Source organism: Zalophus californianus, chromosome X (genome assembly GCF_009762305.2).
Source record: "Zalophus californianus isolate mZalCal1 chromosome X, mZalCal1.pri.v2, whole genome shotgun sequence".
Lineage (NCBI taxonomy): Eukaryota > Metazoa > Chordata > Mammalia > Carnivora > Otariidae > Zalophus > Zalophus californianus.
This window is the reverse complement of record NC_045612.1, coordinates 57,036,938-57,055,756: the sequence shown is the minus strand read 5'-3', so window position 1 is coordinate 57,055,756 and position 18,819 is coordinate 57,036,938. Positions and strand designations below refer to the sequence as shown.

The following is an 18,819-nucleotide window of genomic DNA, read 5'->3' as shown; positions in this document are numbered from 1 at the left end:
GGATCATGACCTGAGCCGAAGGCAGTCGCTTAACCAACTGAGCCACCCAGGCGCCCTATCTTGTTCTTTCATTTGGGATAAATTTCTCTGTCTCCTCATTTAGTTTGTTTCTCTGTTTATCTGTGTTAAGAAAGGCAATTATGGAGGTGCTTGGTTGGCTCAGTCATTAAGCATCTGCCTTTGGCTGAAGTCATGATCCCGGGGTCCAGGTATTGGGCCCCATGTTGGGCTCCCTGCTCCATGAAAGGCCTGCTTATCCTTCTCCCACTCCCCCTGCTTGTGTTCTCTCTCTCACTGTGTCTCTCTATCAAATAAATAAAAAAAATCTTTTTTTTTTGAAGAAAGGCAATTATGTCTGCTGCTCTTGAAATTAGAGACTTTATGAAGAAGAGGTCTTGGGATGCCCTGCAGTGCAGTGTCCCCTGTTCACCAGAATGTGACACTTCAGAAGAGTATCATATGCATATGGCTTATGTACTGCTCTTGTGTCTGAATCAGTTTTCTTTCCAGTGCAATCATCTGCACTGACTCTTTGCCTATTGTAGGGCTGTGCTTTCTGTCTGTATGTTAGTGGGACCCAAGGAGCCCAACTTTGAGAGGGCATGCCTACTGGGGGACTTGGGATTGAGGCAGCATTATTAGAAAAAAAATTGTGCTGAGCTATTAGTCCTATGCTGATATCCCAAGCACTGTGACTGCTGGGGTCTGCACACCAGTGTGGCTGTGGGTATGAGGCTGGGCAATGAGCTTGGCAATGGTTGGATGTACCTGGACATGGTGCAGTGATGTGGGTTGGTGCTGCAAGTTGTTTGGCATATCACATTGTGGCAGCTGTGTACCTAGCAGCTGCATGTGATGCATGTGCAGCTTAACAAAAATTTCTGTGAGCCTAGAGCTGAAGTTAGCAGGCTTGGACTGGGTGAGTCCTCAAGAGAATTTGTGGGCATGGTGCACTGCTAGTGTGTTAGGTAGAAAGTGTCTATGTTGCTCAGCCACCCACAGGTGGCCCTTTGTTTATACTAGGGGACAGGTGAAGTGAATGGTGCCTGCCAGCTCCCTCATTTTCAAAGAAGTCCCCCAACACACTCCAAAATCAGTATGAACAAGTCTGTCTCCCATTTGCCCCCAATGATGTGTAACTTCTCTTTTTATGTTGCCTTTTTGTGCAAGCTGCTGTGTCTTTAAGGTTGGTAACCCTGCTATCACTCACCCTCCCAGGTAGCCCAATGCTCAGTCAGCTGACTTTTAAAGCTCCAGGGTCCAAGTCCCAGTGGTTATACAAACTCATGGAATTCAGCCCTTCTGGTTTTCAAAGCCAAACTTTATGGGGGTTAATCTTCCCCATGTGAGTTACCTGGTATGAAGGCCCATTTCCCTGCCTTCTCCCTGTAAGCAGCTCGCTCCCTTTTGCCGGCAACCTTCCTCTACCTTTCTGACTGTCCTAAACTTTCAGATGCAGCTTCTTCTCTGTATTTAGTTGTGGAGTTTGTTCTATCAGTCTTTGAATCACTCTCTGGTTTATTGACTTGGATATGGATGATACCTAGTTGTAAACATGAGACTGGGTTAGCTCAGGATTTTCCTCCTTTGCCATCTTCCCACTATCACATCAGATTTGCTGCATTTCCTGCGTTATCTTTCTCTACTTAAGACTGTGTTGGTTTGGGTTTATAATTAACACAAACCTTCTTGAAGTAAGGGTGAAGGCTTTGATGAGACTTCCCTTTCCTACGCCATGGCCTACTTGGTTTCTTAGACATGCTTTGTTGAAATGCTATCCAATTTTTCTCCTCTTTACCAGAGCAATTACCTCACAAAGCTAGTATGATCTGGTTCAGTAAAGGGTGCATACTCTAGTATTATGGGTTGAATTGTGTTTCTCCAACATTCATATGTTAAAGTACTAACTCTCAGTACCTCAGAATGTGACTGTGTTGGGAGATATCATCTTTAAAAATGTGTTTAAGTCAAAATGAGGCCATTAGAGTGGGCCCTAATCCAATCTGACTGGTGTTCTTTTTAGAAGAAATTTTAACATACAAAGAGGTACCAGAGATATGTGCACACAGTTGAAAGACCATATAATGACACAAGGAGAAGGGTGGCTACTTGCAAGCCAAGAAGAGAGGCCTCAGGAGAATCCACACCTGCTGACATTTTGATTTTGGACTTCTGCCTTCAAAACTGTGTGACTATAAATTTGTGTTATTTAACTGATCATTCTGTATTGTCTTTTAGGCTGCCATAGCAAAAACAACATAATAAAAATATCATAGACTGGTAGATTCAGTGTATGTTGAGGACCCACTTTCTGGTTCATAGATAGCTAAATTCTCCCTGTGTCCTCCCATGACATAAGGGATCTCAGGAGTTCTTTGGGGTCTATTTTATGAAGGCATTTATCCCGTTCATGACCTCTTAAAGGCCTGACTTACAAATACTATTACATTGGAGATTAAGATTTAACATATGAGGAGCACCTGGGTGGCTCAGTTGGTTAAGTGTCTGACTCTTAGTTTTGGCTCAGGTCATGATCTCAGGGTCATGAGATGGAGCCCCACATTGGGCTCCATGTTGGACATGAAGTCTGCTTAAGATTCTCTCTTTCTATCTCCCTCTGCCCCTCTCCAATGCTCATGCATGCTCTCTCTCTCTCTTAAAAAAAAGAAAGAAAAGATCTAACTAATGAATTCTGGGGAACACAGCATTCTGTCTATAATATATCATATTTTTTATGATACCCCTAGTACACTAATATATTTAGAGATAGATAGATAGATGATAGATAGATAGATAGATAGATAGATAGATAGATAGATAGATAGAAAAAGGCAAGTGGATATCCAAGCCCTCCACACAATGGTAAAAAAAAAAAAAGTTTGGCCCTAGATTAGATTGATAAAAATAATTTTTTTGCTTTAAGGGCAGTGGATGTTAAAATCAGATGTACTAAATAAGCAAAGGGGAAGAGAGAGAGGTAGGGAGGGAGAGGAGAGAAAAAGCAAGAAACAGACTCTCAGTTATAGAGACCAAACTGATCATTACCAGAAGGGAGATGGGTAGGAGAAAGGGGGAAATAGGGGATAGGGATTACAGAATACACTTACCATGATGAAAATGAAATAAAATGAAAATAAAATAAAATAATTAAATGGTATATTAGGTATTATCCTAAAGTTTTATACATTACATATTTCAAATTATCAAGGTGCCCTACACTCCTTGGTCACTCCCTTCATCTACAGTTGCCTTCAGGGTGCTGGGTAATTTCTTATGCCTATATTCAGTGAAGATGGGAATAGCTGGTAACTACCCTCCTTTTATCATTTTTAACAAAGCAGTTAAAAAGAAGAGAGCTGTTGGAAAATATTCATCTAAAACTCTCAACAAAGCATACATAAAACACCTTGGAATCCTTTAGTAAGATTTTAAAAAATATTCCTATTCAAGTTTATTTGAAATATGTGCTCATCACAAGAGCACTCCTTAACCCCCATCACTTATTTTACCTATGCTTCCACCCCTCTCCCTTCTGGTAACCACCAATTTGTTGTCTATAAATAAGAGTCTCTTTCTTGGTCTGTCTGTCTGTCTCTCTCTCTCTCTTTTTTTTTCCCCATTGCTCGCTTGTTTTGTTTCTTAAATTCCATATATGAGTGAAATCATATGGTATTTGTCTTTCTCTGACTCATTTTGCTTAACATTATACTCTCTAGCTCCATTCCCATTATGACAAATGGCAAGATTTCATTCCTTTTGATGGCTGAATAATATTTCATTCTGTGTGTGTGTGTGTGTGTGTGTGTGTGTGTGTGTGTGTGTGTGTGTGTGTGTGTACCACATCTTCTTTATCCATTCATCAATGACAGTTGAGCTGTTTTTATAATTTGGCTATTGTAGATAATGCTGCTATAAACATCAGGTACATGTATCACTTTGAAATAGTGTTTGTATTCTTTGGGGTAAATACCCCATAGTGTCTTTTCTAGATTATAGGGTAGTTCTATTTTTAATTTTTTGAGGACACTTCATATTGTTTTCCACAGTGACTGCCCCAATTTGCAGTCCTACCAACAGTGCAAGAGAATTCATTTTTATCCACATCCTCACCAACACTTATAGTTTCCTGTGATTTTTATTTCAGCCATTCTGACAGGTACATAGTGAAATCTCATTGTGGTTTTGATTTACATTTCCCTGATGATGAGTGATGGTGAGCATCTTTTCATGTGTTTATTGGCCAAATGAATGTCTTCTTTGGAGGAATGTCTATTCATGTCTTTTGCCTATTTTTTAATTGCATTATTTGCATAATTTGATTTTTAGGTATTGAGTTGTAACATACCATTTAATATTAAATGTGGATTAAAGATTTTTAGTTTATAAAATATTGACATAATGTTAGCTCTAACATTGCTGTGTGCTGTTGCTGCTGTGATTGTACAATACCATATTAGTATCAATGATATAATATAGTGCCTTCTATATGTACCTTTCTTGGTCAATGTTTTGCTCATCATTTTATAATGTACAGTTCTGGAATGGTAAGGTAATTCATATCTTGGCCATAGTGTTAAAAATATAGAGAAGTTCTGTCTTTGCTCAGCAATTGGTCTTTCAGATTTTTCCACTTTCTAGTATTAATCATGTTTATTGGCCCAATGTTATTATAAAGAATTGACAGTGTTGCAATGTGGTTTCTTCAGTTATTAAAATTTCTCCCTTCACCTCACCATTCCTGTTCATTACAGCATTATAATTTCTTATTGATTTTAATTGTAATTTCAAATTTCTTAATGCAAAATTATGTCAATGCATCAACATAAATTACCTCCCTGCTCCTAGGCAGGAACTATACAACAGCCAGTATTTGGACGAAAAGAGAGAAAGATTGGTGCAATCAGAATAGTGTGGTTTTCAATGAATATACCAAGCTTCAATGTGGTCAAGAGAATATTTTCTGGTCCATTAAGCCAGTCTATGATATTCAACCTAATTTCCTACCTTCTAAGCTTCCATGCATGTAAACTGAATGGTTTATATAAAAAACAGAAAAATTTAGCTACATATTTCTTCCCCATTTGATTGGAAAAGCTTTGTTCATATAGGCAAGGCCGGGTACCCCTCAGGCTTTATATACACTGCTAAAGAATCTGGCGTTTTTTGTTTTTTTGTTGGTTAGTTGGTTGTTGTTTTGTTTTGTTTTGGTGTGTGTGTGTGTGTGTGTGTGTGTGTGTGTGTGTGTGTGTGTGTTGTTGTTGTTGTTTGTTTTGTTTTGCATTATTTTGGTCTAGAACTCCTCTAGTTGGAAACTGGCCAAGCCTCTCACCTTAGGATTAAAGATTGACTTCAGCCACAAGGGGGTTTGAGTCCTGAGGAGGAGATAGATTCCCAGAGTTGGGGTAAGAGTAGATGAATGCATAGAAAGGTTAAAAAAGATGGGGTGCCTGTGTGGTTCAGTCAGTTAAACATTTGCCTTCAGCTCAGGTCATGATCCCGGGATCCTGGGATCAAGCCCCACACCAGGCTCCCTGCTCAGCAGAGAGCCTACTTCTCCCTCTCTCTCTGCTACTCCCCCTGCTTGTACTCTCTCTCTGTCAAATAAATAAATAGTCTTTTAAAAAAAGAAACCTCTCAGAGATTCTAGCAGACAGTTTGCTTAAATAAATTTTTAAATCTTCAGAGAGAATGCCAATTGACCCTGAAAACATTTCTGTAAAAAGTCTACAACTCTACAAATAGCTTTTGCAAATGTGGTGCATGAAAGCAAAAGTATAAAGAAAATATTCAACCCCTTTGGCCCAGAAATTCCACTCCAGGGAATTAATTGTTTCTAAGGAAAAAGTTCAAATGAATGCTGTTGTTACTGTGTAATTCAGAATAGTGACAAATTTACAGCAAATTCAAAATCCGATCTTTAATAAATTATAGAGCAATAACTCAGTAGACTGCTATATAGCCTTTACATTTAGCCATTACATATTTACTTTGAAAATGTGATACCTGAAGCAACATGGCAGAGTGTTTCAGAAGTAAAAATTGGTATCCATATGAGCAAAGCACCAGAAAAATCTCAAAGATGTGAAAATGTTTATGATGTTGAATGTTAAGAATATGAGCATGTGATTTCTATCTTTTTTATAAATGAGTAAATGCACATATTTTACAGAGTGTCCAAGATTCCCAGACCCATACCCCTTCACAAAATAGAGTCAGTGTTTTAGGCAACATATGAGATAGAGTAATCCAGGTGGAGATGGTAATATCACATTTCCAGAAAGGGAATGGGAGCAAGATCACTGACCGCTGAATGAATGAATGGACCACATCAAGCAAATAGATGGGGCAGACCACACAGCCATTTTCTTTTCTTTTTTTTTTCAAATTTTATTTAAATTCTAATCTGTTAAAATATAGTATAATATTGGTTTCAGGAGTAAAATTTACTGATTCATCAATTACATATAACACCCAGCTTATCACATGTGCCCTCCTTTATTCCCATCACCTATTTAACCCAACACCCACCCACCATATTCCATCAACCCTCAGTTCGTTCTCTATCATTAAGAGTCTCTGATTCTAAATGGTTTGTTTCCCTCTCTTTTTTCCCCTCTTCCCATATGTTCATATAATTTCTTTCTTAAATTCCACATATGAATGGAATCTTATGGTATTTGTCCTTCTCTGACTGACTTATTTGCTTAGGATAATATACTCTAGTTCATTCATGTCATTGCAAATGGCAAGACTTCATTCTTTTTGATGGCTGAGTAATATTCCATAGTATATATATCCCACATCTACTTTATCCATTCATCAGACAATGGACATTTGGGCTCTTCCCATAATTTTGTTATTGTTGATCGTGCTACTATAAACATTGGGGTGCAGGCGCCCCTTTGAATTATTATTTTTGTATCCCTTGGATAAATACCTAGTAGTGCAATTGCTGGGTCATAGGGTGGTTCTATTTTTAACATTTTGAGGAACCTCCCTACTGTTTTCCAGAGTGGCTGCACCAGTTTGGATTCCCACCAACAGTACAAGAGAGTTCCCCTTTCTCCACATCCTTGCCAGCACCTGTTGTTTCTTGTGTTGTTGATTTTAGCCATTCTGACACTGTGAGGTGGTAACTCATCATGGTTTTGATTTCTGTTTCCCTGATGATGAGTGAGGTTGAGCATTTTTTCATGTGTCTATTAGCCTTCCGTATGTCTTCTATGGAGAAATATCTATTCATGCTTTCTGCCCATTTCTTAACTGGATTATTTATTTTGGGGGTATTGACATTGATAAATTATTTATAGATTTTGGATTCTAGCCCTTTATCAGATGTGTCATTTACAAATATCTTCTCCCATTTTGTAGATTGCCTTTTAGTTTTGTTGATTGTTTCCTTTGCTGTCCAAAGGTATTTATTTTGATAAGTCCCAATAATTCATTTTTACTTTTGTTTCCCTTGTGTTCTGTGATGTGTCTAGTAAGAGGTTGCTATAGCCCATGTCAAACAGGTTGCTGCCTATGTTCTCTAGAATTTTGATAGATTCCTGTCTCACATTTAAGTCTTTCATCCATATTGGTTTTTTTTTTTTTTTGTGTATGGTGTAAGAAAGTGGTCCAATTTCATTCTTTTGCATGAGGGTCTCCAGTCTTCCCAAGACCATTTGTTGAAGAGACTGTCATTTTCCCTTTGTATATTCGTTCCTGCTTTGTCAAAATGAGTTGACCATATAGGTGTGGGCCAATTTCTGGGTTCTCCATTCTGTTCCATTGATCTATGTGTCTGCTTTTGTGCCAGTACCATAGTGTCTTCATAACTACAGCTTTGTAATATAGCTTGAAATCCAGAATAAGATGCCTCCAGGTTTGCTGTTCTTTTTCAGGATTGCTTTGGCTATTCGGGGATTTTTGTGGTTCCATACAAATTTTAGGATTGTTTTTTCTAGCTCTGAAAAATGTTGGTGTTATTTTCATAGGGATTGTGTTCAATGTGTTGATTGCTTTGGGTAGTATAGAGATTTCAACAATATTTGTTCCTTTAATCCATGAGCATGGAAATTTTCCCAATTCCTTGTGTCTTCTTCAACTTATTTCATTGGTGTTCTATTGTCTTCAGGGTACAGATACTTTAACTATTTAGATAGGTTTATTCTTTTGGTGCAGTTTTAAATGGGATTGATTCCTTGGTTTCTTTTTCTGGTACTTCATTATTGGTGTGTAGATATGCAACAGATTTCTATGAATTGATTTTATATACTACAACTTTGCTGAATTCATGTATCGATTCTAGAAATTTATTGGTGGAGTCTTTTGGGTTTTCTACAGAGAGTATCATGTCGTCTGCAAATAGTAAAAGTTTAACTTCTTCCTTGCAGATTTGGATGCCTTTTATTTCTCTTGTTGTCTGATTGCTGAGGCTAAGATTTCAAGTATTATGTTAAATAGCAATGATGAGAGTGGACATCCTCTTTTGTTCCTGACCAAAGAGGAAAAGCTCTCAGTTTTCACCATTGCAGATTATATTTTCTGTGTGTTCCTTGTACATGGCTTTTATGATGTTGAAGTATTTTTCTATCTAAATCTACATTTTTGAGGGTTTTTATCAAGAATGAATATTGTATTTGTTAAATTTTTTCTGCATCTATTAAGAGGATCATATGATTATTTTTTAACTCTTTTTTAAATTTTTTAATTAATTAATTAATTAATTAATTTGAGAGAGAGAGAGAAAATATGAGTGGGGTGGAGGGGCAGAGGGAGAGGGAGGAGGAGACTCCCCCCTGAGCAGGGAGCTTGATGTGGGGTTCGATCCCAGGACCCCGGGGTCATGAACTGAGCTGAAGGCAGATGCTTAACCAGCTGAGCCACTCAGGCGCCGAGAATATCATATGATTCTTATCCTTTCCTTTATTAATGTGGTGTATCACATTGATTGGTTCATGAATATTGAACCACCCTGCAGCCCAGGAATAAATCCCACTTAATCCTTTTGAATAATTCTTTTAATGTACTGTTGGATTTGATTTGCTAGGGTGTTGTTGAGAATTTTTGCAACCATGTTCATCAGGGATATTGGCCAGTAATTTTTTCTTTTTAGTGGGATCTTTGTCTGGTTTTAGAATCAAGGTATTTCTGGCCTCCTTGAATGAGTTTGGAAGTTTTCCTTCCATTTTTATTTTTTTTGGAACTGTTTGAGAAGAAAAGGTATTAACTCTTCTTTAAAAGTTTAGTAGAATTCCCCTGGGAAGCCATCTGGCCCTGGACTTTTGTTTGGTGGGAGATTTTTGATTATTGATTCAATTTCTTTGCTTGTTAAGGATCTGTTTAAATTTTCTATTTCTTCCTATTTCAGTTTTGGTACGTTGTATGTTTCTAGGAATTTGTTCATTTCTTCCTGACTGCCTAGTTTTTTTGGCATATATATATATATTTTAATATTCTTTTATAATTATTTGTATTTTTTGGTGTTGGTTGTGATCTCTTTCCTTAATGATTTATTTGTTTCCTTTCTCTTTTCTTTTTTGATGTCTGGCTAGGAGATTATCAATTTTATTAATTTTTTTGAAGACCCAGCTCTTAGTTTTGTTGATCTGTTATACTGTTTTGTTTCTATATTGTTTCTTTCTGCTCTAATCTTTAATATTTCCATTCTTGCTCACTTTAGGCTTTATATGCTGTTCCTTTTCTAGTTCCTCTAGGTATAAGGTTTTGTTCTTTATCTGAGACTTTTCTTATTTATTGAAGTGGGCCTTTTTGTTATATATTTCCCTGTTTGGACCTACTTTCCTGCTCCCAAATGTTTTGGACTGTCATGTTTTCACTTTCATTTGTTTTCATGTATTTTTTATTTCTTATTTAATTTCCTAGTTAACCTATTCATTCTTTAGAAGGATGTTCTTTAACCTCCATGTATTTGTGGTCCTTCCAAATTTTTTCTTGTGGTTGACTTCATGTCCATAGTACTGTGGGCTGAAAATACACATGGTATTATCTCAATCATTTTGCACTGGTTGAGGCCTGACTTGTGATCCAGTATGTGATCTATTTTGGAGAATGTCCCATGTGCACTCAAAAAGAATGTGTATTCTGCTGCATTAGGATGAAATGCTCTGAATATACCTGTTAAGACCATCTGATCCAGTGTGACATTCAAAGCCATTGTTTCCTTGATGATTTTCTGCTTAGATGATCTTTCCATTGCTGTAAGTGGGGTGTTAAATTTCTTTATTCCAATTGTATTATTATCAATGAGTTCCTTTATGTTTGTTATTAATTGATTTATATTTTGGGTAATCCCAATTTGGGGGCATAAACATTTACAAATGTTAGATCTTCTTGATAGATAGATCCTTTAATAATGATACAATGTTTTCCTTCAGCTCTTGTTACAGTTTTGTGGGGTCTTTAGGGTTTTCTACCAAGGGTATCATGTCATCTGTATATAGTGAACATATGACTTCTTCCTTGCCAACTTGGAAGCATTTTATTTCTTTTTGTTGTCTGATTGCTAAGGCTAGGGCTTCCAGTATTGTGCTGAACAACAGTGGTAAGAGTGGATATCCTTGTCATGTCCCTGATCGTAGAGGAAAAGCTTTCAGTTTTTCCCCATTGAGGATGATATTAGCTGTGGATGTTTTTGTATATGGTCTTTATTATGTTGAGGTATATTTCTTCTATGGTTTTTATCAAAAAAAGTTGCTGTATTTTATCAAATCATTTTCTTCATCTTTTGAGAGGTTCATATGGTTCTTATCATTTCTCTTATTAATGTGGTATATCACGTTGATTGATTTGCTAGTATTGAACCACTCCTGTAGCCCAGGAATAAATCCTACCTGATCATGGTGCATAATCCTTTTGATGTACTGTTGGATTCGATTATCTAGTAACCTGTTGAGAATTTTTGAATCTATGTTCATGAGGGATATTGGCCTGTACTTCTTTTTAGTGGGGTCTTCATTTGGTTTTGGAATCAAGGTAGTGCTGACCTCATAGAATGAATATGGAAGTTTTCCTTCCATTTCTATTTTTTGAAACAGTTTGAGAAGAAAAGGTATTAACTCTTCTTTAAATGTCTGGTAAAATTCCCCTGGGAAGCCATATGTCCCTGGACTCCTGTTTGTTCAAAGATCTTTGATTATTGATTTCTTTGCTTTTTATGGGTCTGTTCAAATTTTCTCTTCCTGTTTCAGTTTTGGTAGTTTATATGTTTATAGGAATGTATCCATTTCTTCCAGATTGCCCAGATTGTTGGCATATCGTTTTCATATTTTCTTATTATTGTTTGTATTTCTGTTGTGTTGCTAGTGATCTCCTCTCTTTAATTCCTGATTTTATTTATTTGGGTCATTTCTCCTTTATTTTTGGTAAGTCTGCCTAGGGTTAAATCAATTTTGTTAATTCTTTTAAACAAACAGCCCCTAGTTTCATTGATCTGTTCTACTGTATTTTTTTAATTATTATTTCTGTATCATTAATTTCTGTTCTAATCTTAAGTATTTCCCTTCTTCTGCTGGGTTTAGGCTTTATTTGTTGTCTTTTCCCAGCTTCTTTCAATGTGAGGTTAATTTGCATATTTGAGATTTTTTCTTGCTTCTTGAAGATGGCCTGTAGTGCTATGTACTTCCATCTTATGACTGCCTTTGCTGAGTCCCAAATGTTTTGGACTCTTGTATTTTCATTTTCTTTTGTTGCCATGTATTTTTAAAATTTCTTCTTTAATTTTCTGGTTAACCCATTCATTCTTTAGTAAGATGTACTTTAGTCTCCAGGTGTTTATGGTCTTTCCAAATTTTTTCTTGTGGTTGACTTCCAGTTTCGTAGCACTGTGGTCTGAAAATATGCATGGTGTGATCTCAATCTTTTTGTACTTGTTGAGGCCTGATTTGTGACCCAGTATGTGATCTGGAGAATGTTCCATGTGCACTGTAAAAGAATGTGTATTCTGCTGCTTTAGAATCAAATTTTCTGAATCTGTTAAGTCCATATTGTCCAGTGTGTCACTCAAAGCCACTTTTTCCTTGTTGATCTTCTGCTTAGATGATCTTTCCATTCTTGTGAGGGGGGTGTTAATTTCCTCTACTACTATTGTATTATTATCAGTGAGTTCCTTTATTTGTTATTAATTGCTCCCAAGTTGGGGGCATAAATATTTACATGTTTTAGATCTTCCTGTTGGATGCTTTATTATGATGGCCCTTCTTCATGTCTTGTTACAGTCTTTGGTTTAAAATCTATTTTGTCTGCTATAAGTATGGCTACTTCAGCTTTCTTTTGATGTCCATTATCATAATGTATGGTTCTCCACCCTCTCACTCTCAATCTGGAAGTGACCTTGGGTTTAAAATGAGAGTCTTGTAAGCAACATATCGATGGGGCTTGTTTTTTTTTTTTTTTTTTCTTTTATATCCTTTCTGTTATCCTATGTCTTTTGTTTGGAGCATTTAGTCCACTTACATTCAGAGTAATTACTGATGGATATGAATTTAGTACCATTGTATTACATATAAAGTCACTGTTCCTGTAGATTGTCTGTGTTCCTTTCTAGTCTTTGTTGTTTTTGGTGTCTCTTTCCTGCTCAGAGGGTCCCCTTTAATATATGCAGAGCTGGTTTAGTCTTCATGAACTCATTTAGGTTTTGCTTCTCTGGGAAACTTTTTATCTCTTCTTATATTCTGAATGACAGTCTTGCTGGATATAGTATTCTTGGCCACATATTTTTCCCATTTAGCATGTAGAATATCTCATGCTACTTTTTTTCTGGCCTGCCAATTTTCTATGGACAGGTCTGCTGCTAACCTTTTGTATCTACCTTTGTAGGTTAAGGACCTTTTGTCCCTAGCTGCTTTCCGAATTCTTTTTTTATCTATTTATTTTGCTAATTTCACTATGTTATCTCTTGGTGTTCATCTATTTTTGTTTATTTTGAGGGGAGTTCTCTGTGCCTTTTGGACTTAAATGCCTGTTTCCTTCACCAGATTAGGGAAATTCTATGCTATATGCTATAATTTGTTCAAATAAACCTTCTGCACCTTTTTCCTGCTCTTCTGCTTCTAGGACTCCTATGATATGGATATTCTTGTGCTTTGTGGGATCGCTGAGTTCCCTAAGTATATTTGTGATCTAATTGTTTTCTTTCCATCTTCTTTTCAGATTCATTATTTTCCGTAATTTTATCTTCCATATCACCTATTCATTCCTCTTTATTCCATCTTAATTGTGATTACATCTAGATGGTTTTCCATCTCACTTATAGCATTTTATTTCAGCTCTGACTAGATTTCAGGTTTTTTAATCCCTGAATCCTGGGGTTCTCTTGTACCTCTATGCTGTTTTCAAGCCCAGCTATTATTGTTTTGACTGTTGTTCTAAATTCTTGTTCAGGTATATTGCTTATAACTGTTTTGAGCAAGTCCCTGGTTGTGATTTCTTGTTGATCTTTCTTCTGGGGAGAATTCCTCCATTTTGTCATCATGTCTAGGTTTCTGTCTTTTGTGTATTATGAAAGCTTGTTATGTTTCGTGCTCCTGAGAGTAATACTATATTAATAAGGGGTCATACACTGTCCAGTCCTGGCACTTCAGGAAGTGTTTCTGGTGCATGCTGTGTGTACTCTGCTTTTGTGTTTTGGCTGGTCTTTCCTACAGGTTCAGTCCTCTGCAGAATTCCTCCTTGCTTGCAGTGGGAAGTGTTTGGACTTTTAACTAGGGGTGCTTTGATTTGTTTGTTTGTTAATATAAGCCTTAAAAAAAAGCCTGATCCAAGAAAAGTGAAAAGGGAGGGGGAAAAAAACAAGCAAACAAAAAACTATAAGCCTGATTCCAAAGAAAAACAAAGACAGAAGAAGAGGGAAGAAAAAGAATCTTATTCCAAAAAGAGAGGTTTAAACAAACAAACCAAGAAATGAACAAACAACCTATAAGCCTGATTCTAAAAAGAAAAAAGAAAAAAGAAAAAAATAAATTAAAAAAATTTAAAAATTAAAAAATGAATTAAAAAGAATTAAAAATAAAAAGTCTGGTCCTATGTCTACCATAACTGAAACTGATGCTTTGGAGCACTCTCTGATCAGTAGACTTGGTATATGTGGGTGCCCTGGATTTGTCTTCTGGGGGAGAGGCTTGCTGCCCTGGCTTACAGTTAGACCTGCCCTAGTAAAGATACCCCTGCCAGGCACGGGGGGCGTGGTTTGGTGTATGTGACTACAGCTTCCACTGGGGGTGCTGTTTTTTTTTTTTATCTGAAGTCTGACCACACTTTTGGCCTGATTGAGGGGATGGGGGTGAAAAATCTTGTCAACCTGCACTCACCTCCAGGGAGGGGAACTTGGGGCCACCACTGTTCAGGAGGCCCTTAAAGACAGCAAGCAATCTTCCCTCCTATGCCCCAGGCTTTTGTCAGATCCCTGCCCTCAACCTGTCTGTGCCTGGGTCATCAGCTTGCCCAGTGTCACAGTTTTGTGTTTTATCTCTGTTTGGTGGCTGGGATTCAAAATTCCAAATCATAAAGACTTGGCAAGGTGCAGACCCACTCCCCTCCCCTGTGAGAGTCTCACAACATGCACTTGACACCATTCGGTCCCAGAAAAGCAATTGCATGGCTGTGCAGGTCCCTGGAGTCTATTGTGAACCATAGTGAAATGCTGCAACTAGGTTATCTGCCCTTTGAGTATGCCTTTGTCCCCTGCTGTTGAACACTTGCTCGATGGCACTGGATGGGTCTTTTGTCCTTGGAGAAGCAATATACCCTCTTCCAAATGTAATTCAGGAAAGGGAATATTCTCTTTCACTGTGACCGAGGGGATCCCCACACCACAGTGTCTTTCATGAGCCCTATGCCCTGCTCTTTCTCCCACTCTCTCCCTCTCTTCCTGACTTCTCTCCCCCAAAAAGGGCTCTGTCCCCTCCACAGCACCATGGTTTTTCCCCTCCCCCAATTCATGTCTCTGAACCGTGCATCTGCCACATTCTCTCTCTCCCTCCATTTGTGCAAAATGTTTTCTGAATCCTCAGATTGATATCCTAGTTGTTCAAAATAATTTGATGTTGATCTACCTGTATTTGTGGGAAGAGGCAAGCCCAGGGTCTCCCTACTCCTCTGCCATCTTACTTCCCTCTCCTATCTGAACTCTCCATTCCCTAACCTTCACTCTGCAGGTGTCTTTAGGTCTAAAATGAGTCTTTTATAAACAGCATATAGATGGTTCTGTTTTTTTTTAATCCATTTTGATGCCCTGTGTCTTTTGATTGTAGCATTGAGTCCATCTACATTCAGAGTGATTGTTGATATGAATTTAGTGCCATTGTGTTACCTGTATAGCTGGTGATTTTGGTGATGTTTTCTGTTCTTTCTATTCTTTGTTGCTTTTGGTCTTTTTTCCCCACTCAATGAGACCCCTTCAATGTTTCTTGAAGGGCTCGTTTAGTGCTCATAAACTCCTTTACTTTTTGTTTGTCTGGGAAACCCTTTATCGCTCCTTCTATTCTGAATGACAGGATTGCTGGATAAAGTATTCTTGGCTGCATATCTTCCCATTCAGTACATTAAATATATTATGCATTTCTCTTACAGACTGCCAGGTTTCTGTGGACAGATCTGTTGCAAAACTGATCTGTCTTCCTTGTATGTTAAGGACTTTTCTTCCCTTGTTGCTTTCAGGATTCTTTCCTTTTCTGTGTATTTTGTGTATTTGACTATGACATGTCTTGGTGATGGTTGGCTTCTGTTGAATTTAATGGGAGTTCTCTGTGCTTCTTGGATTTTGCTGTGTTTCCTTCCCCATATTAGGCAAAATTTCATCTATAATTTGCTCAAATAAAACTTCTTCCCCTTTTTCTTTCTCTTCTTCTGGAACTCCTATGATATGAATGTTATTATGCATTAAGAAGTTGCTGAGTTTCCTAAATCTACATTTGTGATCCAATACCTTTCCTTCCCTCTTCTTTTAAGCTTCATTATTTTCCATAATTTTATCTTCTAAATCAGTGATTCATTTCTCTGCTTCCTCCATCCTTATTGTCCTGGCATCCAGTTGGGTTTGCATCTCAGTTATAGAATTTTTAACTTTGGCCTGACTAGTTTTTAGGGTTTTCTTTTTAATCTCTGCAGTAAAGGATTCTTTAGTGTTCTCTATGCTTTTTTTTCATGCCCAGCTACTATCCTTATAATTGTTGTTTTAACATTTGTTTCATATATTTAATATCTGTATTGATTAAATTCTTGGCCATTACTTCTTCCTGTACTTTCTTTAAGGGTGAATTCCTACATCTTCTTATTTTGTCTAGGTCACGGTTTTGTGTGTGTGTGTGTGTGTGTGTGTGTGTGTGTGTGTGTGTGTGTGATTGTTAGAAAAGCCTGTTGTTTTCCTGCTCCTGAGAGTAATGGCTATGTTAAGAAGAGGTCCAAAAAATAGGGTGGAGGTCTTATATGAACTCTGCAGTTGTGTTTTGGTTGCTCCTATCCTCAGGTAAGTCCTCTATAGAGTTTCCCCTTGCCTGTAATGGGAGGTGTTACCTTGTCCACTGTGTGGCAAGTTTTAACTAGGTGTGTTTGGTCCACTTGTCAAAAGAAGAAGCTGGATTCTATTTCCCCAAAACTGAAGCTTGCATCACTCTATGATCAGTAGACTTGATGTGTGTGAGAAGTTTGTGCTGGTCTTCTGGGGAAGGGGCCTGTTGGGTTGATTTTCATGCCAATCTGTCCTGGTAGACATATACTTGTAGGGCATGGGGGGCAGGGCTTAAAGTAAGCAGGTCCAATCTCCACTACAGGGCACTGTGTTGTTCACCAAAGTTGGTCTGTGCTGCGGTGCAGGGGAGGGGAATGGCTTTGTTCCCCTCTCTCCTCCCTGAAGCGGGGAGTTTGAACCCATCACTCTTCAGGAAGCCCTCACAGGAGAGTGAATAATCACCCCTCTTGTGTCCCTAGCTTCCATCAGATCCTTGTCTTCAGCTTATCTATGTCTGAGTTGTCTGCTTGCCAGGTGGCATAGTACTCTTGTGTTTTATCTCACGCATGCAACTGGGTTTCAAAACTCCAAAGTTTAGGGACACACATGGTGCAGACCTGCAGTGATCCTCTAGGGGAGGGTCATTGCCCTTTTGCCATTTGCTGGTTTGTCCCAGGAAAGCAGCTGCATGACCATGCAGTCGTTCGGAGTTTATGGTAAATCACAGCAAAAAGCCAGCACCAAGGTTTGCTGCCCTCAGCCAGTGTCTTTGTTCTTTTGCTAGCGAACAGGGCAGCACATTGGTGCTGCCAGAATGGGAGGCAGTAGTAGTCATTTAATGTTCTCAACAAGTTAGTGCTTTCAAAAACTATTCGTTATGATTCCTGATTTGTTTAGACTACTTGTAACTATATCATTAGAGTTGTTTAGTTTTTTCAGAAGCAGCTTAAATCCAAGGCTATTGAAAGTTTTTGAAACCATTGTAAAATGAGTTACTTATGTTTAATAATAATTTTCTAAGATGTAAGCTTAATAATTTCACCCCTGAAAGAGAATTTTCAAAAAGCTTTCTCATGGAAACTTGCCAAATTGCAATCTGTTCATACGAATGTTTTTCAGGTGGAAGTGAATCCTCCTGGGATAAGGATAAGATGCAATCTTCTCTTGCTGCTCCTGGACCCCAACATGGACTTGCTCATGCAACCCTTGCTAGCCAGCCAAGTCTTGGGGGTGCTCCTACCCTCAATCCACTGCAGCAGAACCATTTACTGACCAATAGTATGTATACTGCCCTTTCAAATCTTGGTGTGTTGAGAAAAATACTACACAAGACCCACTGGATGCCGTGGGCGAGCAGGGCTAGTGTATTTTTCTTCCATAAGGTTTAACAATTTGAAGTCATAAGGGTAGATTGAGAGGGATTCATTTAAGAGTGTAGGTTTTAGAGAGTAAAGATAGATTGAGAAGAGTGATAGGCAGATAGAGAGTCAGAGCTTATAGGGAGCAGAAGCCACAGCTAGAGTCTGGTAGAAACATTTAAATTACTGGAGACTCAGTGTGGACCCAGCTTGAGAGATAAAAACCCCTAGAGGCCTTACACAATTCACAGTGCTCACCATAGTGTAAGACTGTTGAATCTGTACCTTTGTACCTCTGAAACAAATAATACATTATATGTTAAAAAAAAAAGAAGAGAGTAGGAAGGGAAAAATGAAGGGGGGAAATTGATGGGGGAGATAAACCATGAAAGACTATGACTCTGAGAAACAAACTGAGGGTTCTAGAAGGGAAGGGAGTGGGGGGATGGTTTAGCCTGGTGATGGGTATTAAAGAGGGCACGTATTGAATGGAGCACTGGGTGTTATACACAAACAATGAATCATGGAACACTACATCAAAAACTAATGATGTAATGTGTGCTGATTAACATAACATAATCAAAATGCAAAAAATAATAATGAATATTTTATAATAATTTAAATAAATTCTTAATTATTCATGGAAAAAAAAAAACCTAGAGGCCAATTCTTAGTACGTCTCTGCACATTCATGAGTCAACTCCAGGAGCACTTTTAGGTTCTCAGGATGAAGACCTGAGAAAATTCCCTTCATGTTTCTGGGACAAGAAAATTACCCATTTCAATATATGCCCAGAGTGTTCTGTTTTCCTTAACAAAAGCCTACCCTCGAAGGAAACTACTTTACCAGAGTTAAACTACTTTGTTTTACCAGAGCCTAACTGATGTGTGGGAAAGTATATATTAAAATCCAGCACCCTGTAATCATTGCTGTGAAGTAAGGGAAACACACCCTTCCCCAGCCTCTTTAACATTTCCTGTGGGGAAAGAGAAATACTCAACTCTAGCTCC

At 38.0% G+C, this 18,819-nt stretch overlaps 1 protein-coding gene across 1 annotated transcript in view; it reads left to right on the top strand.

Annotated features, from left to right (window-relative positions):
- DACH2 (dachshund family transcription factor 2) overlaps positions 1–18,819 on the top strand; it is a 927,084-nt gene that overhangs the window by 746,095 nt on the left and 162,170 nt on the right. Inside the window, exon 5 of the mRNA XM_027608947.1 lies at positions 17,570–17,728. Coding sequence (XP_027464748.1) covers positions 17,570–17,728 — 159 coding nt within the window. The remainder of the gene's footprint in view (positions 1–17,569; positions 17,729–18,819) is intronic.